The sequence below is a fragment of the Salmo salar genome, chromosome ssa07, assembly GCF_905237065.1.
Source record: "Salmo salar chromosome ssa07, Ssal_v3.1, whole genome shotgun sequence".
NCBI lineage: Eukaryota > Metazoa > Chordata > Actinopteri > Salmoniformes > Salmonidae > Salmo > Salmo salar.
Genome location: NC_059448.1, coordinates 55,877,053 through 55,902,898, shown reverse-complemented (window position 1 = coordinate 55,902,898; position 25,846 = coordinate 55,877,053). Strand labels below are relative to the sequence as shown.

At 49.3% G+C, this 25,846-nt stretch overlaps 1 protein-coding gene across 2 annotated transcripts in view; it reads right to left on the bottom strand.

The window, feature by feature from the left end:
• The window catches only part of LOC106609745 (zinc finger DHHC-type palmitoyltransferase 17), a 56,740-nt gene that overhangs the window by 10,001 nt on the left and 20,893 nt on the right, over positions 1 to 25,846 (bottom strand). The window contains exons 4-11 of one of the 2 annotated variants that reach the window (XM_045722322.1): positions 24,090 to 24,167; positions 22,956 to 23,100; positions 21,996 to 22,060; positions 20,898 to 21,060; positions 19,320 to 19,445; positions 16,167 to 16,306; positions 9,906 to 10,006; positions 987 to 1,111 (exon numbers count right to left, since the gene is read on the bottom strand). In XM_045722322.1, coding sequence (XP_045578278.1) covers positions 987 to 1,111; positions 9,906 to 10,006; positions 16,167 to 16,306; positions 19,320 to 19,445; positions 20,898 to 21,060; positions 21,996 to 22,060; positions 22,956 to 23,100; positions 24,090 to 24,167 — 943 coding nt within the window. Of the gene's footprint in view, positions 1 to 986; positions 1,112 to 9,905; positions 10,007 to 16,166; positions 16,310 to 19,319; positions 19,446 to 20,897; positions 21,061 to 21,995; positions 22,061 to 22,955; positions 23,101 to 24,089; positions 24,168 to 25,846 lie in introns of both variants that reach the window. The other variant, XM_045722321.1, reaches the window with a different exon arrangement.

Genomic DNA, 25,846 nt, shown 5'->3' with positions numbered 1-25,846 from the left:
CGATGGGGTCAATGCCCAGCCCAGTGGACCAGGCTCTGGTTAACACTACAGAGCACTAACGATGGGGTCAATGCCCAGCCCAGTGGACCAGGCTCTGGTTAACACTACAGAGCACTAACGATGGGGTCAATGCCCAGACCAGTGGACCAGGCTCTGGTTAACACTACAGAGCACTAACGATGGGGTCAATGCCCAGCCCAGTGGACCAGGCTCTGGTTAACACTACAGAGCACTAACGATGGGGCCAATGCCCAGACCAGTGGACCAGGCTCTGGTTAACACTACAGAGCACTAACGATGGGGCCAATGCCCAGACCAGTGGACCAGGCTCTGGTTAACACTACAGAGCACTAACGATGGGGCCAATGCCCAGCCCAGTGGACCATGTCATGGTTAGCTCTTTGGGGCACTAACAATGGGGCCTATTTTTAGCCCTCTCATCAATCCCACACAATGAGGATTGAGCTGGGGTCAGAAAAGAGCTGGAGACCCTACTATACTCCATTAGTGTGTGCTAATGAGAGACGACTCCCAGAGCTGTGGGGAGAGAGAGTAGATGCCTCTAGCTGAACATTGTGAGTCACAAATTGCATCCTATTCCCTATATAGTGTACTACTTTTGATTAGTAAAGAAAAATATGGTGCAATGTGCCTAGCTCTCTAATCAAATTCTCAACTCATGCACTTTCCATGCTCCGGGGGTGAAGTTTCCCTTAGGTACAGATCTAGGATCCGCTTCCCCAACCCTAACATTAACCATCAGTTGGAAAAAGGTTAAACTGACCCAAGATCAGTGTCTACGGGCAACACCTCACCCTACTCTACTTGCCATTTCAAAACAAAATGGTGGTGTGTTGGGTAGTAGTATCGGCATGATGGTTAGTGCCAGCGTCATGGTTAGTGCCAGCGTCATGGGTAGTGCCAGCGTCATGGGTAGTGCCAGCGTCATGGGTAGTGCCAGCGTCATGGGTAGTACCAGCGTTTACCTTTTTCTTCTGCTCCTCTGAGGCTTTGATGATCCCGGGGTCTGATTTCCAGGACTTGCCGAAGTTGTAGAACAGACAGACACTGTTCAGGAGGAAAGGCAGGTGGACGGTGGCAAACGGGAGATGTACAGAGGAGTTAAGGAGGACGGCTGATTGGCTGAAAGGTGACTACAGCTCTTAAAGGGATAGTTCACCCAAATAACACAATGATATATTGGTTTCACATCCTGTCAGGAGTCTGGACAAGGTCAGACAGAAAATGCTTTTTATATACTTCCACACTATGAGGTTGAATAATACTGTGAAAATGATGATAATGCCCTTATAGTGTAAGGGCTGTTTGAAAAGACTGAAACTTCAGCCTGCTTTGGTGGGATGGTGTTTTGGTCTGCCTGGTAACATCAAAAGGTGGTAACTTGGGCAATAGACCAAAAAGAGTTCCACACCTCTCTGCCAATAACAGCTAGTTTTCAGTTTTCCCTACTCAGATTGCACCCAGACAGTCCTAACAAAATTCTTGCTTGAGAAATTACTATTTGTTATGACTCTATCTATTCTTTTTTTTTTTATTGGAAAAACAATCACAGTAAGGTACTTAATTGTTACACAGAAATGATTTGATTCAAAGTTAAAACAGCTGCATTGGACCTAGACGGCTGTGCCGGCTCTGACTAGCCATAGTGACATCATCCAGACAGAGGGTGTCCCCCAAATGGCACCCTATTCTCTATGTAGTGCACTACTTCAACCAGAGTCCTATAGTAGTCCTATGGGCCCTGGTCTAAAGTAGTGCACTGTAAAGGGAATAGGGTGCCATTAGGGACGCAAAAAGACTCGCCCTCCGCCCACTCCAGCCTATGAGGAAAGCAGCTCAGTGGAAGCTTGACTCATACTCTCACCCAACCAGAGTCCCGAGTCTCTCACACACGCGTCATCATTTGCACAGGAAATACAACAGAAGCAACGGAGTGAGTCTAACCAAAGGGAGTGGTTAGGCTTAACCCTAAAATGCCAATGTTGATCCATACAATCTCTTGTATCTAGAACCCAAGTTTAGTTTTCACAGGGCCTGTAGTCATTTAATTAGGGACTACAAATGAAAAAAGTCCCATAAACCTACTTAGGAATTACAGCTTCAGAATTGTAATTGCATAGAATGTATTCCTGTATTTAGGAAATGCCTACACCCAAGGTATACTGGCATTTCTTTGTGCATTTTAACCACACATTAACACAACTCCCACAGTGTGGAGTTAGAATGTTGATTCCATACATGAGAGAAACATATCTGATTGACTGACTAAATAAACTTTAGATTATGGAGTTGGCTTGAGGTCATTAATTATTGTGTCCACAAGAGCTGTTTCAAGTCTGTATGGCCATCTAGTGATAAGGGTGTGTGTGGTGGGGGTCAACGGGAGTTAGTGGGACACAAGGACATCTGTGGGCTGGTAACGTAAAGAAGGATTTCCTCAATTATAGTGGGAGTGGAGTGAAATCATGGCATGACAAACAACTAGATTCCAGGAAGGAAACTCGGAGCCATATGGTCCCCCCAGAGCCCTACATAGGAAATAGGGTGCCATTTGGTTCTCAGTCATACTCTACAGCGCTTTCAGTCTCTAAAGGCTGAATGAGGTCATAAATCTGTATAATTATCACCAAAAGAAGTCTGGGCGCTTTAATTACCTCTTCCTCTGTAGGTCTATCTAGCTACTTCATAAGATAAACACTCCAAATTAACTATATGGGGCTGCATCCCAAATGGAACCCTGTTATTCCCCATATAGTGTAGAGGAACATAGTGAATTTCCATATAAAGTAGTGCACTACAAAGGGAACATGGTGGCACTTGATATCCATGCATGGAAGTCCTTATCGTCTCACTAAATCAATGGGCCGTGATACTGTCGGCATGGAGCCAGTAATTCTTACAGTGATCGATGGAGATTCTCATATGGACGACGCTTCAATGTTTCCCTTGAGGCCTTGCTGTGTAGGCCCTCCCCGTAGCAGCTATTAGTCTTTGGAATGGCTTAGGAGAAGGGATATTACAGAAGATGGGTCAAACAAAAGGGCCAAGCATTTATGAAGCATGCTTATTTAAGGAGACTAATGGTGTTGACAGTGTCCATACAGCTCTGGGGTGAAATTTCTCCGAGGTACAGATCTAGGATCAGCTGTCCCTCCCACAATCCTAACCTTAACCATTAATAGGGAAAATTCCAAACTGACTCGAGATCAGCATCTCGGGGCAACTTCCCCCTACACCTCTATACAGTGTGGTGCAGGGTGGGGTAGTCAGGGTGTCACTGAAATGTCTGTTTTTCCTCACCGCCTCTCCTCTGACTGCAAGTCATCATGGTCTGGCTGAAAACTGAACGTCCTCCTAAAAGAACATTACAGGACCAGCTCAGTGGAGGAATCCATCTTGTCAGGCCACTAGAGACAACAATGACTAGATTCATGCTTGACTCCTACTAATAGAGACTTCCACTCTCCCACTAATAGAGACTTCCAGTCTCCCACTAATAGAGACTTCCAGTCTCCCACTAATAGAGACTTCCAGTCTCCCACTAATAGAGACTTCCAGTCTCCCACTAATAGAGACTTCCAGTCTCCCACTAATAGAGACTTCCAGACTCCCACTAATAGAGACTTCCAGACTCCCACTAATAGAGACTTCCAGACTCCCACTAATAGAGACTTCCAGACTCCCACTAATAGAGACTTCCAGACTCCCACTAATAGAGACTTCCAGTCTCCCACTAATAGAGACTTCCAGTCTCCCACTAATAGAGACTTCCAGTCTCCCACTAATAGAGACTTCCAGTCTCCCACTAATAGAGACTTCCAGACTCCCACTAATAGAGACTTCCAGTCTCCCACTAATAGAGACTTCCAGTCTCCCACTAATAGAGACTTCCAGACTCCCACTAATAGAGACTTCCAGACTCCCACTAATAGAGACTTCCAGACTCCCACTAATAGAGACTTCCAGACTCCCACTAATAGAGACTTCCAGACTCCCACTAATAGAGACTTCCAGACTCCCACTAATAGAGACTTCCAGACTCCCACTAATAGAGACTTCCAGACTCCCACTAATAGAGACTTCCAGACTCCCACTAATAGAGACTTCCAGACTCCCACTAATAGAGACTTCCAGACTCCCACTAATAGAGACTTCTAGACTCCTACTAATAGAGACTTCTAGACTCCTACTAATAGAGACTTCCAGTCTCCTACTAATAGAGACTTCCAGTCTCCTACTAATAGAGACTTCCAGTCTCCTACTAATAGAGACTTCCAGTCTCCTACTAATAGAGACTTCCAGTCTCCTACTAATAGAGACTTCCAGTCTCCTACTAATAGAGACTTCTAGTCTCCTACTAATAGAGACTTCTAGACTCCTACTAATAGAGACTTCTAGACTCCTACTAATAGAGACTTCTAGACTCCTACTAATAGAGACTTCTAGACTCCTACTAATAGAGACTTCTAGAATCCTACTAATAGAGACTTCTAGTCTCTCCCCCTCCCCCAGTCTCCTACTATTTCAGTAATAAAACTGTGGAGGTGACCCAGTACTTGTAACTACCTTAAGGAGAAAAGCTTTTCTCCTTTGAGTCCCATTTCCCATTCTACAATAAAATGCTTGCTGGGGATGAAAAGGCAACCGCTTGGGGCTCCGCCAATGACACTTGATCTGATTTCAACTGCAGGCTTTAAAGGATAACCAGTCTGCAGTAGCAGACTTTGAAAACCAGGCAGAGACAGAGCCAGAGATACCAAGCCCACACCTGGAAGTCAATGCAGACACAAAGCCTAGACAAAGGCCAAGCCGCCTCCACTGATTACTATGGCAGAGACATCACATGGCTGCCTCACAACCACCGCGGCAAAACCACCGCACAACCACCACGGAAAAACCACCGCACAACCACCACAAAAACACCACAAAAACCACAGCAAAACCACCACCGTACAACCACCACAAAAACCACCGTACAACCACCACAAAAACCACCGTACAACCACCGCAAAACTACCGTACAACCACCGCAAAACCACCGTAGAACCACCACCGCAAAACCACCGCACAACCACCACCACCGCACAACCACCACCACCGCACAACCACCACCACCGCACAGCCACCACCACCGCACAGCCACCACCACCGCACAGCCACCACCGCACAACCACCACCGTATCAGATTTAACCCAGATCACAACAATCATTTAGACTACATGTGACCAACTGGGTATGGACCTCGGTCTACTGCGCGAGCCAAGACTGTTAGCCCGCTGAGCTACAGCCAAGGCATTAACTCGGGGAGCTAACGCGAGTCTTCAGGTCTCAGGCAAGGTTACCCCCTCAGTTTACATAACATCCACTTCCCAAAGAGGCACAGTTGGAATGGAGTGAGCAGGGACTGCTGGAGTTTGTGAACGCTCCGGGGTGTAGTTTCCCCTAGGTACAGATGATCAACTAGGTAGGATCAGCTTCCCCTCCCCCAACCTTAACCATTAGTGGGGAAAATGCTAAACTGACCCAAGATCAGCGTCAACTTCACCCTACTCCGTTTAGGAATCCAGTCATCCCTTGCTGTAGCCGTCTACGGTTCTGAACTGCCAGTTTTCACTACACGATGAGGTACAGGCTCCTGTTAACAGTGACTATGTGGACGTAGATATTCTTTGGATAGAACAGCCCTACAACAAAGAGATAAGAGGCATTGAAGAGGACATCTCAATGGGAGATGGGCTGTTGGGCAAGAGGTGAGACTGGAAAAACCTGCCTGACTATTAAATCTCAAAGCTGCGTCACACAAGAGAGGACCTGTGTATAGGTGTGAACTTCACTTACACTCATAGTGGTGGCTTTTATGGGAACTCACAGGTCAATGTTCCCATGAAGGACAAAAAATTCTAACCAGAGGGAAACTAGTAACAAGACAGCCCCTGTTCAAAAAGCAGCAGATCCAAGCTACGGTAGACGGGAAACAGAGCAGCAGATCCAAGCTACGGTAGACGGGGAGCAGAGCAGCAGATCCAAGCTACGGTAGACGGGAAACAGAGCAGCAGATCCAAGCTACGGTAGACGGGAAACAGAGCAGCAGATCCAAGCTACGGTAGACGGGAAGCAGAGCAGCAGATCCAAGCTACGGTAGACGGGGAGCAGAGCAGCAGATCCAAGCTACGGTAGACGGGGAGCAGAGCAGCAGATCCAAGCTACGGTAGACGGGGAGCAGAGCAGCAGATCCAAGCTACGGTAGACGGGGAGCAGAGCAGCAGATCCAAGCTACGGTAGACGGGGAGCAGAGCAGCAGATCCAAGCTACGGTAGACGGGGAAGCAGAGCAGCAGATCCAAGCTACGGTAGACGGGGAAACAGAGCAGCAGATCCAAGCTACGGTAGACGGGAAGCAGAGCAGCAGATCCAAGCTACGGTAGACGGGAAGCAGAGCAGCAGATCCAAGCTACGGTAGCCGGGAAACAGAGCAGCAGATCCAAGCTACGGTAGACGGGAACAGAGCAGCAGATCCAAGCTACGGTAGACGGGAACAGAGCAGCAGATCCAAGCTACGGTAGACGGGAAAAGAGCAGCAGATCCAAGCTACGGTAGACGGGAAACAGAGCAGCAGATCCAAGCTACGGTAGACGGGGAGCAGAGCAGCAGATCCAAGCTACGGTAGACGGGGAGCAGAGCAGCAGATCCAAGCTACGGTAGACGGGAAGCAGAGCAGCAGATCCAAGCTACGGTAGACGGGGAGCAGAGCAGCAGATCCAAGCTACGGTAGACGGGGAACAGAGCAGCAGATCCAAGCTACGGTAGACGGGAAGCAGAGCAGCAGATCCAAGCTACGGTAGACGGGAGCAGAGCAGCAGATCCAAGCTACGGTAGACGGGGAGCAGAGCAGCAGATCCAAGCTACGGTAGACGGGAAGCAGAGCAGCAGATCCAAGCTACGGTAGACGGGAACAGAGCAGCAGATCCAAGCTACGGTAGACGGGAAACAGAGCAGCAGATCCAAGCTACGGTAGACGGGAAACAGAGCAGCAGATCCAAGCTACGGTAGACGGGAAACAGAGCAGCAGATCCAAGCTACGGTAGACGGGAAACAGAGCAGCAGATCCAAGCTACGGTAGACGGGGAGCAGAGCAGCAGATCCAAGCTACGGTAGACGGGGAGCAGAGCAGCAGATCCAAGCTACGGTAGACGGGAAGCAGAGCAGCAGATCCAAGCTACGGTAGACGGGAAACAGAGCAGCAGATCCAAGCTACGGTAGACGGGAAGCAGAGCAGCAGATCCAAGCTACGGTAGACGGGAAGCAGAGCAGCAGATCCAAGCTACGGTAGACGGGGAGCAGAGCAGCAGATCCAAGCTACAGAAGACGGGGAGCAGAGCAGCAGATCCAAGCTACGGTAGACGGGGAGCAGAGCAGCAGATCCAAGCTACGGTAGACGGGAAACAGAGCAGCAGATCCAAGCTACGGTAGACGGGAAACAGAGCAGCAGATCCAAGCTACGGTAGACGGGGGAGCAGAGCAGCAGATCCAAGCTACGGTAGACGGGAAGCAGAGCAGCAGATCCAAGCTACGGTAGACGGGAAACAGAGCAGCAGATCCAAGCTACGGTAGACGGGAAACAGAGCAGCAGATCCAAGCTACGGTAGACGGGGAGCAGAGCAGCAGATCCAAGCTACGGTAGACGGGAAACAGAGCAGCAGATCCAAGCTACGGTAGACGGGAAACAGAGCAGCAGATCCAAGCTACGGTAGACGGGGAGCAGAGCAGCAGATCCAAGCTACGGTAGACGGGGAGCAGAGCAGCAGATCCAAGCTAAGGTAGACGGGAAGCAGAGCAGCAGATCCAAGCTACGGTAGACGGGAAACAGAGCAGCAGATCCAAGCTACGGTAGACGGGAAACAGAGCAGCAGTTCCAAGCTACGGTAGACGGGAAACAGAGCAGCAGATCCAAGCTACGGTAGACGGGAAGCAGAGCAGCAGATCCAAGCTACGGTAGACGGGGAACAGAGCAGCAGATCCAAGCTACGGTAGACGGGAAACAGAGCAGCAGATCCAAGCTACGGTAGACGGGGAGCAGAGCAGCAGATCCAAGCTACGGTAGACGGGAAACAGAGCAGCAGATCCAAGCTACGGTAGACGGGAAGCAGAGCAGCAGATCCAAGCTACGGTAGACGGGGAGCAGAGCAGCAGATCCAAGCTACGGTAGACGGGGAGCAGAGCAGCAGATCCAAGCTAAGGTAGACGGGAAACAGAGCAGCAGATCCAAGCTACGGTAGACGGGGAGCAGCAGATCCAAGCTACGGTAGACGGGGAGCAGAGCAGCAGATCCAAGCTACGGTAGACGGGGAGCAGAGCAGCAGATCCAAGCTACGGTAGACGGGGAGCAGAGCAGCAGATCCAAGCTACGGTAGACGGGAAACAGAGCAGCAGATCCAAGCTACGGTAGACGGGGAGCAGAGCAGCAGATCCAAGCTACGGTAGACGGGAAGCAGAGCAGCAGATCCAAGCTACGGTAGACGGGAAGCAGAGCAGCAGATCCAAGCTACGGTAGACGGGAAGCAGAGCAGCAGATCCAAGCTACGGTAGACGGGAAGCAGAGCAGCAGATCCAAGCTACGGTAGACGGGGAGCAGAGCAGCAGATCCAAGCTACGGTAGACGGGGAGCAGAGCAGCAGATCCAAGCTACGGTAGACGGGGAACAGAGCAGCAGATCCCAGGAAACAAGCAACATCATGCAGATGAAATGGATTGAAGAAACACTCCTCTCCCATCAGCAGTCAAATGAGGCAGATAAGGGACAAACCCTCCTGACTTTCAATTGGGCATTTAGCAGTTTCAGACCCGGTAAGGGAATTTTCCATTACCAAAAAGCAACTGGAGGAGCCATCTTGGAGCTACAGAAACACATTGAGCCCACGAGTCGCTTCATCGGGTCTGACCCAGTCAGCTGTGTTGCACACTCAACACAGTGTTTAGCACATCTTAACACACAGTATTCATTAAAGACTGTCTCCACACAGAGCTGAAAGCACACTGAGTTCAGTGATACAGCCTCTTATCTGGACACGGGACTATTTGCCTGGCTTTATAGAGGATGCTTGAAACTTCAGCAACCCAGAGCACCTAGGACAATAGTTTCCCTCGCCTCTCACCGTCCGTCCAGTGCGGTTTTCAGGGAAAGTGAACTATATGGAAATAGTTCTAGAGGGGCTCGTGTCTTGTCTGAGAAATTAGACCGCAATGTTACTTCACAAGCCTCTGAAAAGGATGGGGGGGCATTATATTAGTTACTACAGAAATTGTCCGGCCTCTTGTCATTATCAGCAAACTTTGGTTGCATCACAAGTGCCTCTGATGTAAACTGTGACACAAATGCAATGGTGGGTAGCATATAGAAATAATGAGTCTGTTGCCAACTGAAACATTTGCATTGTCTTGTGGCCCAAATGTTTACACAATAGTAAAGAGCCCTTGAGGGTGTTAAAATGCTCTCTGCACTGTAGACTGAGAGCAGGCCAATGCTGGCCTCACACTCCAGTGCACTGTGGGTAATCATGACGAGAGGGGTTCCAGATGGAAGAAGGGAAAGCCCATCTGTCTGTTTGGAATAGGCTGCAGTTTGACTGACAATCTAACGGACCAATAGCTGCAGGGGAGATATTCATACAATTTTGCTCTCAGTCAAAACCCATCAATTCCCAGAAGTCACCTCCCTCCTTGATGAAAGAATTGATTGTTAGGTGAATATTGACACACACACAGCTGTCTTGCCAGGTGGCGATGTGAACGAAAGGCTTCCTTGTACAGCACAGCAGCTTACTGATGTATCATGGTTGGAAGGAGAAAAGGCAGAGGAAACCAGGAGACTCTTATTGTAAAGGATATCAATCCAGAACCAGTAGAACCAGGTCACGTACATCCAGAACTTGGTTGCCAGGTAGATTCCCAGGGGCAGGGCGCTGTGCATGGAGTGGTCAAAGAAAGACCTGAGGAGGAGAGAGAAGAAAGGAGGGAGGGAGGGAGAAGAAAGGAGAGAGGGGGGGAGGGAGGGGAGAAAGAAAGAGGGAGGGGCAATCACTGTTACAACTCAGCAGTAAAAAGCCTCAAATCTCACAGTCCACAAAACCCTTAGAACTACATATCAAAGTCAACCACAGAGATATAAACCCAGCCTTAACCTGCTGACATGTCTCAGGTTTAGAGAGAAATAAACCCAGCTCTAACCTGCTGGGATGTCTCAGGTTTATAGAGAAATAAACCCAGCTCTAACCTGCTGGGATGTCTCAGGTTTAGAGAGATATAAACCCAGCCCTAACCTGCTGGGATGTCTCAGGTTTAGAGAAAAATAAACCCAGCCCTAACCTGCTGGGATGTCTCAGGTTTAGAGAGAAATAAACCCAGCCCTAACCTGCTGGGATGTCTCAGGTTTATAGAGATATAAACCCAGCCCTAACCTGCTGGGATGTCTCAGGTTTATAGAGAAATAAACCCAGCCCTAACCTGCTGACATGTCTCAGGTTTAGAGAGAAATAAACCCAGCCCTAACCTGCTGACATGTCTCAGGATTAGAGAGATCTAAACCCAGCCCTAACCTGCTGACATGTCTCAGGTTTAGAGAGATATAAACCCAGCCCTAACCTGCTGACATGTCTCAGGTTTAGAGAGATATAAACCCAGCCCTAACCTGCTGACATGTCTCAGGTTTAGAGAGAAATAAACCCAGCCCTACCCTGCTGGGATGTCTCAGGTTTAGAGAGAAATAAACCCAGCCCTAACCTGCTGACATGTCTCAGGTTTAGAGAGAGAAATAAACCCAGCCCTAACCTGCTGGGATGTCTCAGGTTTAGAGAGAAATAAACCCAGCCCTAACCTGCTGGGATGTCTCAGGTTTAGAGAGAAATAAACCCAGCCCTAACCTGCTGGGATGTCTCAGGTTTAGAGAGAAATAAACCCAGCCCTAACCTGCTGACATGTCTCAGGTTTAGAGAGAAATAAACCCAGCACTAACCTGCTGGGATGTCTCAGGTTTAGAGAGAAATAAACCCAGCCCTAACCTGCTGGGATGTCTCAGGTTTAGAGAGAAATAAACCCAGCCCTAACCTGCTGGGATGTCTCAGGTTTAGGAGAGAAATAAACCAAGCCCTAACCTGCTGACGTGTCTCAGGTTTAGAGAGAAATAAACCCAACCCTAACCTGCTGGGATGTCTCAGGTTTAGAGAGAAATAAACCCAGCCCTAACCTGCTGATGTGTCTCAGGTTTAGAGAGAAATAAACCCAGCCCTAACCTGCTGGGATGTCTCAGGTTTAGAGAGAAATAAACCCAGCCCTAACCTGCTGGGATGTCTCAGGTTTAGAGAGAAATAAACCCGGCCCTAACCTGCTGGGACGTCTCAGGTTTAGAGAGAAATAAACCCAGCCCTAACCTGCTGGGATGTCTCAGGTTTAGAGAGAAATAAACCCAGCCCTAACCGGCTGGGATGTCTCAGGTTTAGAGAAAAATAAACCCAGCCCTAACCTGCTGGGATGTCTCAGGTTTAGAGAGAAATAAACCCAGCCCTAACCTGCTGGGATGTCTCAGGTTTAGAGAGAAATAAACCCGAGCCCTAACCTGCTGGGATGTCTCAGGTTTAGAGAGAAATAAACCCAGCCCCAACCTGCTGGGATGTCTCAGGTTTAGAGAGAAATAAACCCAGCCCTAACCTGCTGGGATGTCTCAGGTTTAGAGAGAAATAAACCCAGCTCTAACCTGCTGACATGTCTCAGGTTTAGAGAGAAATAAACCCAGCCCTAACCTGCTGGGATGTCTCAGGTTTAGAGAGAAATAAACCCAGCCCTAACCTGCTGACATGTCTCAGGTTTAGAGAGAAATAAACCCAGCCCTAACCTGCTGGGATGTCTCAGGTTTAGAGAGAAATAAACCCAGCCCTAACCTGCTGGGATGTCTCAGGTTTAGGAGAGAAATAAACCAAGCCCTAACCTGCTGACGTGTCTCAGGTTTAGAGAGAAATAAACCCAGCCCTAACCTGCTGGGATGTCTCAGGTTTAGAGAGAAATAAACCCAGCCCTAACCTGCTGGGATGTCTCAGCTTTAGAGAGAAATAAACCCAGCCCTAACCTGCTGGGATGTCTCAGGTTTAGAGAGAAATAAACCCAGCCCTAACCTGCTGGGATGTCTCAGGTTTAGAGAAAAATAAACCCGCCCTAACCTGCTGGGATGTCTCAGGTTTAGAGAAAAATAAACCCAGCCCCAACCTGCTGGGATGTCTCAGGTTTAGAGAGAAATAAACCCAGCCCTAACCTGCTGGGATGTCTCAGGTTTAGAGAGAAATAAACCCAGCCCTAACCTGCTGGGATGTCTCAGGTTTAGAGAGAAATAAACCCAGCCCTAACCTGCTGACATGTCTCAGGTTTAGAGAGAAATAAACCCAGCTCTAACCTGCTGACATGTCTCAGGTTTAGAGAGAAATAAACCCAGCCCTAACCTGCTGGGATGTCTCAGGTTTAGAGAAAAATAAACCCGCCCTGACCTGCTGGGATGTCTCAGGTTTAGAGAAAAATAAACCCAGCCCCAACCTGCTGGGATGTCTCAGGTTTAGAGAGAAATAAACCCAGCCCTAACCTGCTGGGATGTCTCAGGTTTAGAGAGAAATAAACCCAGCCCTAACCTGCTGACATGTCTCAGGTTTAGAGAGAAATAAACCCAGCCCTAACCTGCTGACATGTCTCAGGTTTAGAGAGAAATAAACCCAGCCCTAACCTGCTGAGATGTCTCAGGTTTAGAGAGAAATAAACCCAGCCCTAACCTGCTGGGATGTCTCAGGTTTAGAGAGAAATAAACCCAGCCCTAACCTGCTGACGCGTCTCAGGTTTAGAGAGAAATAAACCCAGCCCTAACCTGCTGGGATGTCTCAGGTTTAGAGAGAAATAAACCCAGCCCTAACCTGCTGGGATGTCTCAGGTTTAGAGAGAAATAAACCCAGCCCTAACCTGCTGGGACGTCTCAGGTTTAGAGAGAAATAAACCCAGCCCTAACCTGCTGGGATGTCTCAGGTTTAGAGAGAAATAAACCCAGCCCTAACCTGCTGGGATGTCTCAGGTTTAGAGAAAAATAAACCGAGCCCTAACCTGCTGGGATGTCTCAGGTTTAGAGAGAAATAAACCCAGCCCTAACCTGCTGATGTGTCTCACGTTTAGAGAGAAATAAACCCAGCCCCAACCTGCTGGGATGTCTCAGGTTTAGAGAGAAATAAACCCAGCTCTAACCTGCTGACATGTCTCAGGTTTAGAGAGAAATAAACCCAGCCCTAACCTGCTGGGATGTCTCAGGTTTAGAGAGAAATAAACCCAGCTCTAACCTGCTGGGATGTCTCAGGTTTAGAGAGAAATAAACCCAGCCCTAACCTGCTGACGCGTCTCAGGTTTAGAGAGAAATAAACCCAGCCCTAACCTGCTGGGACGTCTCAGGTTTAGAGAGAAATAAACCCAGCCCTAACCTGCTGGGACGTCTCAGGTTTAGAGAGAAATAAACCCAGCCCTAACCTGCTGACGTGTCTCAGGTTTAGAGAGAAATAAACCCAGCCCTAACCTGCTGGGATGTCTCAGGTTTAGAGAGAAATAAACCCAGCCCTAACCTGCTGGGATGTCTCAGGTTTAGAGAGAAATAAACCCAGCCCTAACCTGCTGGGATGTCTCAGGTTTAGAGAGAAATAAACCCAGCCCCAACCTGCTGGGATGTCTCAGGTTTAGAGAGAAATAAACCCAGCCCTAACCTGCTGGGATGTCTCAGGTTTAGAGAGAAATAAACCCAGCCCTAACCTGCTGGCATGTCTCAGGTTTAGAGAGAAATAAACCCAGCCCTAACCTGCTGGGATGTCTCAGGTTTAGAGAGAAATAAACCCAGCTCTAACCTGCTGGGATGTCTCAGGTTTAGAGAGAAATAAACCCAGCCCTAACCTGCTGGGATGTCTCAGGTTTAGAGAGAAATAAACCCAGCCCTAACCTGCTGGGATGTCTCAGGTTTAGAGAGAAATAAACCCAGCCCTAACCTGCTGGGACGTCTCAGGTTTAGAGAGAAATAAACCCAGCCCTAACCTGCTGGGATGTCTCAGGTTTAGAGAGAAATAAACCCAGCCCTAACCTGCTGGGACGTCTCAGGTTTAGAGAGAAATAAACCCAGCCCTAACCTGCTGGGATGTCTCAGGTTTAGAGAGAAATAAACCCAGCCCTAACCTGCTGGGATGTCTCAGGTTTAGAGAAAAATAAACCCAGTCCTAACCTGCTGATGTGTCTCAGGTTTAGAGAGAAATAAACCCAGCCCCAACCTGCTGATGTGTCTCAGGTTTAGAGAGAAATAAACCCAGCCCCAACCTGCTGGGATGTCTCAGGTTTAGAGAGAAATAAACCCAGCCCTAACCTGCTGGGATGTCTCAGGTTTAGAGAGAAATAAACCCAGCCCTAACCTGCTGACATGTCTCAGGTTTAGAGAGAAATAAACCCAGCCCTAACCTGCTGGGATGTCTCAGGTTTAGAGAGAAATAAACCCAGCCCTAACCTGCTGGGATGTCTCAGGTTTAGAGAAAAATAAACCCGCCCTGACCTGCTGGGATGTCTCAGGTTTAGAGAAAAATAAACCCAGCCCTAACCTGCTGGGATGTCTCAGGTTTAGAGAGAAATAAACCCAGCCCTAACCTGCTGGGATGTCTCAGGTTTAGAGAGAAATAAACACAGCCCTAACCTGCTGACGCGTCTCAGGTTTAGAGAGAAATAAACCCAGCCCTAACCTGCTGGGATGTCTCAGGTTTAGAGAGAAATAAACCCAGCCCTAACCTGCTGGGATGTCTCAGGTTTAGAGAGAAATAAACCCAGCCCTAACCTGCTGGGATGTCTCAGGTTTAGAGAGAAATAAACCCAGCCCTAACCTGCTGGGATGTCTCAGGTTTAGAGAGAAATAAACCCAGCCCTAACCTGCTGGGATGTCTCAGGTTTAGAGAGAAATAAACCCAGCCCTAACCTGCTGGGATGTCTCAGGTTTAGAGATAAATAAACCCAGCCCTAACCTGCTGGGATGTCTCAGGTTTAGAGAGAAATAAACCCAGCCCTAACCTGCTGGGATGTCTCAGGTTTAGAGAGAAATAAACCCAGCCCTAACCTGCTGGGATGTCTCAGGTTTAGAGAGAAATAAACCCAGCCCTAACCTGCTGATGTGTCTCAGGTTTAGAGAGAAATAAACCCAGCCCCAACCTGCTGATGTGTCTCAGGTTTAGAGAGAAATAAACCCAGCCCCAACCTGCTGGGATGTCTCAGGTTTAGAGAGAAATAAACCCAGCCCTAACCTGCTGGGATGTCTCAGGTTTAGAGAGAAATAAACCCAGCCCTAACCTGCTGGGATGTCTCAGGTTTAGAGAGAAATAAACCCAGCCCTAACCTGCTGGGATGTCTCAGGTTTAGAGAGAAATAAACCCAGCCCTAACCTGCTGGGATGTCTCAGGTTTAGAGAAAAATAAACCCGCCCTGACCTGCTGGGATGTCTCAGGTTTAGAGAAAAATAAACCCAGCCCTAACCTGCTGGGATGTCTCAGGTTTAGAGAGAAATAAACCAAGCCCTAACCTGCTGGGATGTCTCAGGTTTAGAGAGAAATAAACACAGCCCTAACCTGCTGACGCGTCTCAGGTTTAGAGAGAAATAAACCCAGCCCTAACCTGCTGGGATGTCTCAGGTTTAGAGAGAAATAAACCCAGCCCTAACCTGCTGGGATGTCTCAGGTTTAGAGAGAAATAAACCCAGCCCTAACCTGCTGGGATGTCTCAGGTTTAGAGAGAAATAAACCCAGCTCTAACCTGCTGGGATGTCTCAGGTTTAGAGAGAAATAAACCCAGCCCTAACCTGCTGGGATGTCTCAGGTTTAGAGAGAAATAAACCCAGCCCTAACCTGCTGGGATGTCTCAGGTTTAGAGATAAATAAACCCAGCCCTAACCTGCTGACATGTCTCAGGTTTAGAGAGAAATAAACCCAGCCCTAACCTGCTGGGATGTCTCAGGTTTAGAGAGAAATAAACCCAGCTCTAACCGGCTGACAGCTCAACAGGGCTACATTGACAGCAACATATACTGTCAAAGGTGTGTGTGTGTGTGTGTGTGTGACGTACTTGGAGAGGAACTGCACAGTGACCCACACGCCACAGTACATGAGGCCCTTGAGGAGCCAAGAGTCGATGTCCAGGTCAGCGATGAAGCCCACCAGCCAGATCACCAGGAAGGGGGTCCCCAACATGATCTTCTGTCTGAACTCCTGGGAGAGAACCAGAGATAGAGGGAGGGAAGGAGGAGAGGAAGAGAGGTTAAACAGGAAGGCAGGGATACTCTGTAGACTACACAGTCTATAAGGTCACACAACCTTATTACATAAACGATAGTGTCAAATCAAATCACATTTTATTTGTCACATGTGCCGAATACAACAGGTAATACATAGCGCGGCTGGGCGACTAGCGTCACACGTAGCGCGGCTCGGCGACTAGCGTCACGGCTCGGCTGGGCGACTAGCGCCACACGTAGCGTGGCTGGGCGACTAGCGCCACACGTAGCGTGGCTGGGCGACTAGCGCCACACGTAGCGTGGCTGGGCGACTAGCGCCACACGTAGCGTGGCTGGGCGACTAGCGCCACACGTAGCGTGGCTGGGCGACTAGCGCCACACGTAGCGTGGCTGGGCGACTAGCGCCACACGTAGCGTGGCTGGGCGACTAGCGCCACACGTAGCGTGGCTGGGCGACTAGCGCCACCGTAGCGTGGCTGGGCGACTAGCGCCACACGTAGCGTGGCTGGGCGACTAGCGCCACACGTAGCGTGGCTGGGCGACTAGCGTCACACGTAGCGTGGCTGGGCGACTAGCGTCGCGGCGTGGCTGGGCGACTAGCGTCGCGGCGTGGCTGGGCGACTAGCGCATCGCGGCGTGGCTGGGCGACTAGCGCCTCGCGGCGTGGCTGGGCGACTAGCGCCGCGGTGTGGCTGGGCGACTAGCGTCGCGGCGTGGCTGGGCGACTAGCGTCGCGGCTGGGCGACTAGCGTCGCGGCTGGGCGAATAGCGTCGTGGCGTGGCTGGGCGAATAAGCGTCGCGGCGTGGCTGGGCGACTAGCGTCGCGGCGTGGCTGGGCGACTGGCGTAGCTGGCGTGGCTGGGCGACTAGCGTCGCGGCGTGGCTGGGCGACTAGCGTCAGCGGCGTGGCTGGGCGACTAGCGTCGCGGCGTGGCTGGGCGACTAGCGTCGCGGCGTGGCTGGGCGACTAGCGTCGCGGCGTGGCTGGGCGACTAGCGTCGCGGCTGGGCGACTAGCGTCGCGGCGTGGCTGGGCGACTAGCGTCGCGGCGTGGCTGGGCGACTAGCGCCACGGCGTGGCTGGGCGACTAGCGTCACGGCGTGGCTGGGCGACTAGCGTCACGGCGTGGCTGGGTGACTAGCGTCACGGCGTGGCTGGGTGACTAGCGTCACGGCGTGGCTGGGCGACTAGCGTCACGGCGGGGCGACTAGCGTCATAGCGCTGCTGGGCGACTAGCGTCACGGCGTGGCGACTAGCGTCATAGCTCTGCTGGGCGACTAGCGTCACGGCGTGGCGACTAGCGTCATAGCTCTGCTGGGCGACTAGCGTCACGGCGTGGCGAGTAGCGTCATAGCTCTGCTGGGCGACTAGCGTCACGGCGTGGCGACTAGCGTCGTAGCGTGGCTGGGCGACTAGCGTCGTAGCGTGGCTGGGCGACTAGCGTCGTAGCGTGGCTGGGCGACTAGCGTCGTAGCGTGGCTGGGTGACTAGCGTCGTAGCGTGGCTGGGTGACTAGTAGCGTGGCTGGGTGACTAGTAGCGTGGCTGGGTGACTAGTAGCGTGGCTGGGTGACTAGCGTCGTAGCGTGGCTGGGTGACTAGCGTCGTAGCGTGGCTGGGTGACTAGCGTCGTAGCGTGGCTGGGTGACTAGCGTCGTAGCGTGGCTGGGTGACTAGCGTCGTAGCGTGGCTGGGTGACTAGCGTCGTAGCGTGGCTGGGTGACTAGCGTCGTAGCGTGGCTGGGTGACTAGCGTCGTAGCGTGGCTGGGTGACTAGCGTCGTAGCGTGGCTGTGTGACTAGCGTCGTAGCGTGGCTGTGTGACTAGCGTCGTAGCGTGGCTGGGTGACTAGCGTCGTAGCGTGGCTGGGTGACTAGCGTCGTAGCGTGGCTGGGTGACTAGCGTCGTAGCGTGGCTGGGTGACTAGCGTCGTAGCGTGGCTGGGTGACTAGCGTCGTAGCGTGGCTGGGTGACTAGTGTCGTAGCGTGGCTGGGTGACTAACGTCGTAGCGTGGCTGGGTGACTAGTGTCGTAGCTCAGCTGGGCGACTAGCGTCACGGCGTGGCGACTAGCGTCATAGCTCTGCTGGGCGACTAGCGTCATAGCGTGGCGACTAGCGTCATAGCTCTGCTGGGCGACTAGCGTCACGGCGTGGCGACTAGCGTCATAGCTCTGCTGGGCGACTAGCGTCACGGCGTGGCGACTAGCGTCATAGCTCTGCTGGGCGACTAGCGTCATAGCGTGGCTGGGTGACTAGTGTCGTAGCGTGACAGCAGCTAATGGGGCCTCCCTATGGAGTGCTATCTAAAGATGTACCTTGACAACCTATATCATCCAGTGCGACAGCGTATGATTTTGAAAGACAACAGAAATGCAAAGTCAAGAAGCAAAACTTTGAAAAACAAGATGCAACCGTAACTAATTGGTGCTATGTGCTCTTCCTGTCCCAACGAGCAGGGGTGGTTGGATCACTTGACTTGGAGAGACTGATTAGGGCTCTGGGGTGAAGTACAGACCTAGGATCAGCTTCCATTCCCGCAAACCCAACCTTAACTATTAGCGGAGAAAATGCTGATCTGACCCAAGATCAACGTCTAGGGGCAAATTCACCTTCCACCCTGATTAGGGCCTTGACACAATCCTCAGGTCTGTCCGTACAGACAAACAGCTGGATTCCTCAGACTCCAAGAAATCACAACCTTGGATGGGCAATTACTTCAAGACAGAGAGGCCAGGGAAGGTCTGAATAGAGTGTTAGCTTTGGTCTGTCTGTCTCACGTCAACAAGAGGGCAGCAACTAGGCCTGAAGGGTCTGGGATTGCTGGCCAGAAAGACAGGTGGCGGAAGGTTTTTAGACACAGAGGGACAATGGTGGCGTTACACATAGCCTTGCATGCTTACGCGAATACGTGTATGTGTGTGTGAGTGTGTGCGTGAGCCTGCATGCTTGTGTATGTCCACTCAGACTCCTCCCTGGTCTCTACCTTGTCCATCTTCAGCTTCTTCAGGTAGCCAGGACTGTCGTAACCCTTGGCCTGCCGAGCCTCCTGTAAATGGTTGACCATCCAGACGTTTTTCCTCTGCTTGGCCAGGTCCAGCGGTGTCTCACCCTGGAGGAATACAGAGGAATACATCCAGAGGATCACCACGGTAACAACCAGCTAATCACCATGGTAATAATCCAACACAGAGAGAGCCTGATTCACAGACAGCTATGTAGCTGTCAGGACAGCGATTAAAAAGGCTAACCAGATACAGGACAGCGATTAAAAAGGCTACCCAGATACAGGACAGCTATTAAAAGGCTAACCAGATACAGGACAGCTATTAAAAGGCTACCCAGATACAGGACAGCTATTAAAAGGCTAACCAGATACAGGACAGCTATTAAAAGGCTACCCAGATACAGGACAGCTATTAAAAGGGCTAACCAGATACAGGACAGCTATTAAAGGGCTACCCAGATACAGGACAGCTATTAAAAGGCTACCCAGATACAGGACAGCTATTAAAAGGCTACCCAGATACAGGACAGCTATTAAAAGGGCTAACCAGATACAGGACAGCTATTAAAGGGCTAACCAGATACAGGACAGCTATTAAAAGGCTACCCAGATACAGGACAGCTATTAAAAGGCTAACCAGATACAGGACAGCTATTAAAAGGCTACCCAGATACAGGACAGCTATTAAAAGGCTAACCAGATACAGGACAGCTATTAAAAGGCTAACCAGATACAGGACAGCTATTAAAAGGCTAACCAGATACAGGACAGCTATTAAAAGGCTAACCAGATACAGGACAGCTATTAAAAGTCTAACCAGATACAGGACAGCTATTAAAAGGCTAACCAGATACAGGACAGCTATTAAAAGGCTAACCAGATACAGGACAGCTAATAAAAGGCTACCCAGATACAGGACAGCTATTAAAAGGCTAACCAGATACAGGACAGCTATTAAAAGGAAACCAGATACAGGACAGCTAATTAAAAGTCTAACCAGATACAGGACAGCTATTAAAAGGCTAACCAGATACAGGACAGCTATTAAAAGGCTAACCAGATACAGGACAGCTATTAAAGGGCTACCCAGATACAGGACAGCTATTAAAAGGCTAACCAGATACAGGACAGCTATTAAAAGGCTAACCAGATACAGGACAGCTAATTAAAAGTCTAACCAGATACAGGACAGCTATTAAAAGGCTAACCAGATACAGGACAGCTATTAAAGGGCTACCCAGATACAGGACAGCTATTAAAAGGCTAACCAGATACAGGACAGCTATTAAAAGGAAACCAGATACAGGACAGCTATTAAAAGGCTAACCAGATACAGGACAGCTATAAAAGGAAACCAGATACAAGCATGTGCTACAGGTCAGAGGTTAGTAGGAGACATTTGGGCCTTCTGTAACATACCCTGGTTTGAGAGGGACATTTCCTAGTAGGTACAGATCTAGGATCAGCTTCTCCTCCCTAAATCCTAACCTTAACCATTAGCGGGGGAGATGCTGGCACAAGAAAGCTGGCCCAAGATCAGCTGCACAGCCCCCTTACCTTGATGTTCTGTGCATCCACATTGGAGTTGGAGTCCAGCAGCAGGGTGATGACTGTAGTGTTGCCGGCCAGCACGGCCCAGTGCAGAGCCGTGTTTTTGTGGTACTTGTCACCCAGGTTGACCGACACGTTGAAGGTCAGCAGTAGCCGGGTGGGGTCCACGCTGTTAGGACGGGACAAAGTTCAAAGTTCATGTGCAAAGCCTTTATGGTCTATTTATGAGAGTCACCAGGTCATAGTTTAATGTGCTCTGATTAACGACACAGTTGAAGTTTAGTGGCTATTTAAGTAATAGCCCACTGCACATTCTTCTTTGTGCTTTTAGTTTCAGTCTCTTATGTCTTTTATCCATTTCTAAATGTTGATCATCTAGATGGGCATTCCATTTCTAAATGTTGATCATCTAGATGGGCATTCCATTTCTAAACGTTGCTCATCTAGATGGGCATTCCATTTCTAAATGTTGATCATCTAGATGGGCATTCCATTTCTAAACGTTGATCATCTAGATGGGCATTCCATTTCTAAACGTTGCTCATCTAGATGGGCATTCCATTTCTAAACGTTGCGTATCTAGATGGGCATTCCATTTCTAAACGTTGCTCATCTAGATGGGCATTCCATTTCTAAACGTTGCTCATCTAGATGGGCATTCCATTTCTAAACGTTGCTCATCTAGATGGGCATTCCATTTCTAAATGTTGATCGATCTAGATGGGCATTCCATTTCTAAACGTTGCTCATCTAGATGGGCATTCCATTTCTAAACGTTGATCATCTAGATGGGCATTCCATTTCTAAATGTTGATCATCTAGATGGGCATTCCATTTCTAAATGTTGATCATCTAGATGGGCATTCCATTTCTAAATGTTGCTCATCTAGATGGGCATTCCATTTCTAAACGTTGATCATCTAGATGGGCATTCCATTTCTAAACGTTGCTCATCTAGATGGGCATTCCATTTCTAAACGTTGCGTATCTAGATGGGCATTCCATTTCTAAATGGGCATGGATTTCAGTATTAGTGCTAGATGCGGCAAGGCTAGGACGCAAGTAGGATATGGGTGAACGCATGGCGCACACACACACACACACCTGTGTGTCCTGTACGCTGCCCACATCAAGGGAGTCATTCCATTCTGATCCATCATGTCCACATCCTATAGGACGAGAGGGAGAAAGAGAACATGGTTACAAACCCCCAATAAACACAGAAAACCGACACTGAAGATGTTTGAGCTACTGAACAGATCCAGGAAAAACCTGGCAGGGCTCCCAATGTGGAATGCAGGTGGTGGAAAACTAATGAAACAACGCCCCCTGGTGGTAGAAAACTAATGAAACAACACTCCCTGGTGGTGGAAAACTAATGAAACAACGCCCCCTGGTGGTAGAAAACTAATGACACAACGCCCCCTGGTGGTGGAAAACTAATGACACAACGCCCCCTGGTGGTGGAAAACTAATGAAACAACGCCCCCTGGTGGTGGAAAACTAATGAAACAACGCCCCCTGGTGGTAGAAAACGAATGAAACAACGCCCCCTGGAGGTATAAAACTAATGAAACAACGCCCCCTGGTGGTAGAAAACTAATGACACAACGCCCCCTGGTGGTGGAAAACTAATGAAACAACGCCCCCTGGTGGTGGAAAACTAATGAAACAACGCCCCCTGGTGGTGGAAAACTAATGACACAACGCCCCCTGGTGGTGGAAAACTAATGAAACAACACCCCCTGGTGGCCGACAACAACAACTCCTGTGATTTGAATAAGAGAGAGAAGCTTTAAAATAAAAAAACGTTCAGTTCTGCTGCGATCAGAATAAATTTAACACAGGGGTGACGTCACAGTAAATCTAATGGACGCATTCTGCATAACCCCTACCTTATGCAGCGAGGATTTCATAGGTTTAAGAAATATGGTAATAACTCCACAATGCCCCTAATAGGCTAAGCAGAATTTTCACAATATTGCTTACACCTATCAAGCCTCTCAGATCTACACAAATACACAGGAAGTAGGGGTTAGCGGCTAATTTGCAATTGCGACGTACCTGTCCCTTGGCGATGAGGTAGGCCACGATGGAGGTGTGTCCGAACTGGGCAGCCAGGTGGACACAGCTGCAGCCCTCTCCGTCGATGAGCGAGGGGTCGGACCCATACTTCAGCAGCTGCACCACCATAGTGAGGTGGCCCTGTCTGTGGACACACACAACATGATTATGTTGATGAGCACAAGAACTAACTGGTATTGCGTGATATTAGCATTTAGACATGTTTCTGGGTTTTTTGTTTTGTTTAAAGGATCAATGTGTAACATTCATCTGCAGCACAGAAGAAACTAGCCAACCCCCTTAATAACACCCCATTATGAACAGCAGGAACAGACATGACAGATTGCACCAATAATAACTAAATGTAAAGTCTCTGGGGGTTTTGTAGATAGGAAATGGTTTGAATCCCTGAGCTGACTAGGTGAAGTCTGTCGATGTGCCCTTGAGCAAGGCACTTAACCCTAAATGCTCCTGTAAGTCGCTCTGGATAAGTGTCTGTTAAATGACAACATAATATAAATGAAACGTAGACACCACATCCAATTGAGAGATGGTTTAATAAGAAGATTGATGCACTAGATACTTAACCAAACACAATCCTCAGCATTGTAATTAAGTCCTTATATTCACAATACTACACATAAACCGCATATAGAAAGTGTCAGTGATGCGACAGATGGGCTCCACTCCTATCTACTGTGAAAGGTCACTAGCAGGGAGGGGAGGGCTGCTGACAAAGCCGTGAGGCCTGGCTAGGTATGGGGCCCCCGGCTAGGAATGGTGGCCCCCTGCTGATCATATGAATAATGCAGTAGAGAGCTCTCTGACAGGGGTGAGGAGGACAGGCAGTACTGGGTCTTCATACAACTCTGAAGGTCTCGTGTGACTCGGGGGGGGAAAAGGACTTTAGCAGAAACACGCCTTATGACACCCACACAGGGGAAAGGAGAGAGTCCACTGGAAACAATACCTCCACTTCATACAGTATATAACCTTTCACCTCTCTCTCTAGATGGTCCACAGATAAACATATCCAACAGGACCTAATGTTTTGGGACTGCTGGACAAGCTTGGTCCTGGAAAGCAGACTGAACCAGAGTCTGTTAATGCCTCATCTATTGTTGTCACTCTTACCTTGTGGCCCAATGCAGTGGTGTGGAGTTGAGGTCACCCCCCAACTGGTCCACCATCGCCCCCTTTGATATGTAGTACCTACACACAGCGACAGAGTCAGAAATACATTTAGCACTCACTCAACAACAGGTGGTGAAAAGATTTGATTGTTAATGCAGTGAACTAATTCAGTTCTGTTGCCTCCGGATGTCCAGGAATATGACGTATTAAGAGGGTGTCAGCCCTTCCAATGGAACCGATGGCTCAGACCTTAGCAGACATCCAGGAACTTGTTCTCTCCCTTCCTGCTATGTTGTATTAGAATGTATAAGAATAGAATCTCAAACCAGAGGGACCAAGGTTCTGGCAGTGTTTCTGTTCTGTACAGTGTGTGTACTGCAGGACATCAGTCTGCAGCAGAACATCCCTCTGCACCACAATGGTAAAGACAGCACAGTAGGATGGCTGGGTTCTCTTCACTAGGGACCAAACAGAAGCTAACAGGGAGGGACTAACTGAACTAATCCAATAAGAAACTTGTTTTCTGATACAAAATGTTTGCACTAATGTATAGGACCAATGCCAGCCTTTGTCCTGTGTGAGTATGAGAGTCTCAATCACACCGACAGCGTCATGGTGCAAAATGGTACACAGCATCATCTGGATATGTGTGCAACCAAAGTTCAACATTCACCTTCTGCTACCGTTTCTGTCACGCCGTCTCTACACATACAATGTGATGCATACCTTTAGAAATCCAACGTAAGCATCACACAGAACACACTGTAACTGCCTCCGCAATGCAATGCTGCAAGGCAAACGCAGCGTTCTATTGAAAATGTATGTACTTTTGGGTGTACCAAAACACAATGACGCTGTTGGTGTGAGCATGTGAGTTTAGGGTTCCAGGACTACGTCCTGTGTGAGCATGTGAGTTTAGGGTTCCAGGACTACGTCCTGTGTGAGCATGTGAGTTTAGGGTTCCGGGACTATGTCCTGTGTGAGCATGTGAGTTTAGGGTTCCGGGACTATGTGAGTTTAGGGTTCCGGGACTACGTCCTGTGTGAGTATGTGAGTTTAGGGTTCCGGGACTACGTCCTGTGTGAGTATGTGAGTTTAGGGTTCCGGGACTACGTCCTGTGTGAGTATGTGAGTTTAGGGTTCCGGGACTACGTCCTGTGTGAGTATGTGAGTTTAGGGTTCCGGGACTACGTCCTTTGTGAGTATGTGAGTTTAGGGTTCTAGGACTACGTCCTGTGTGAGTATGTGAGTTTAGGGTTCTAGGACTACGTCCTGTGTGAGTATGTGAGTTTAGGGTTCTGGGACTATGTCCTGTGTGAGTATGTGAGTTTAGGGTTCCGGGACTACGTCCTGTGTGAGTATGTGAGTTTAGGGTTCTAGGACTACGTCCTGTGTGAGTATGTGAGTTCAGGGTTCTAGGACTATGTCCTGTGTGAGTTCAGGGTTCTAGGACAGGATTCTTGCATGAGTTCCAGTCTGACTGGGAAATCCCTCTGATAAGAAACATTCCACAGGAGGGTGTTGGGAGTAACATTTCACGTGTACATGTAGGTTTACTGCAACTCACAAATCACATGTGAGACAGTGAGACAGCTGAATAGAGAGAGGTGGTCAAGGGCATTGGGTTATTTGGTGTGAGTGTGTGGAGTGTGGGTGTATGTGAGTGAGGTGTGTGTGTGTGTGTATGTGAGTGAGGTGTGTGTGTGTGTATGTGAGTGAGGTGTGTGTATGTGTATGTGAGTGAGGTGTGTGTATGT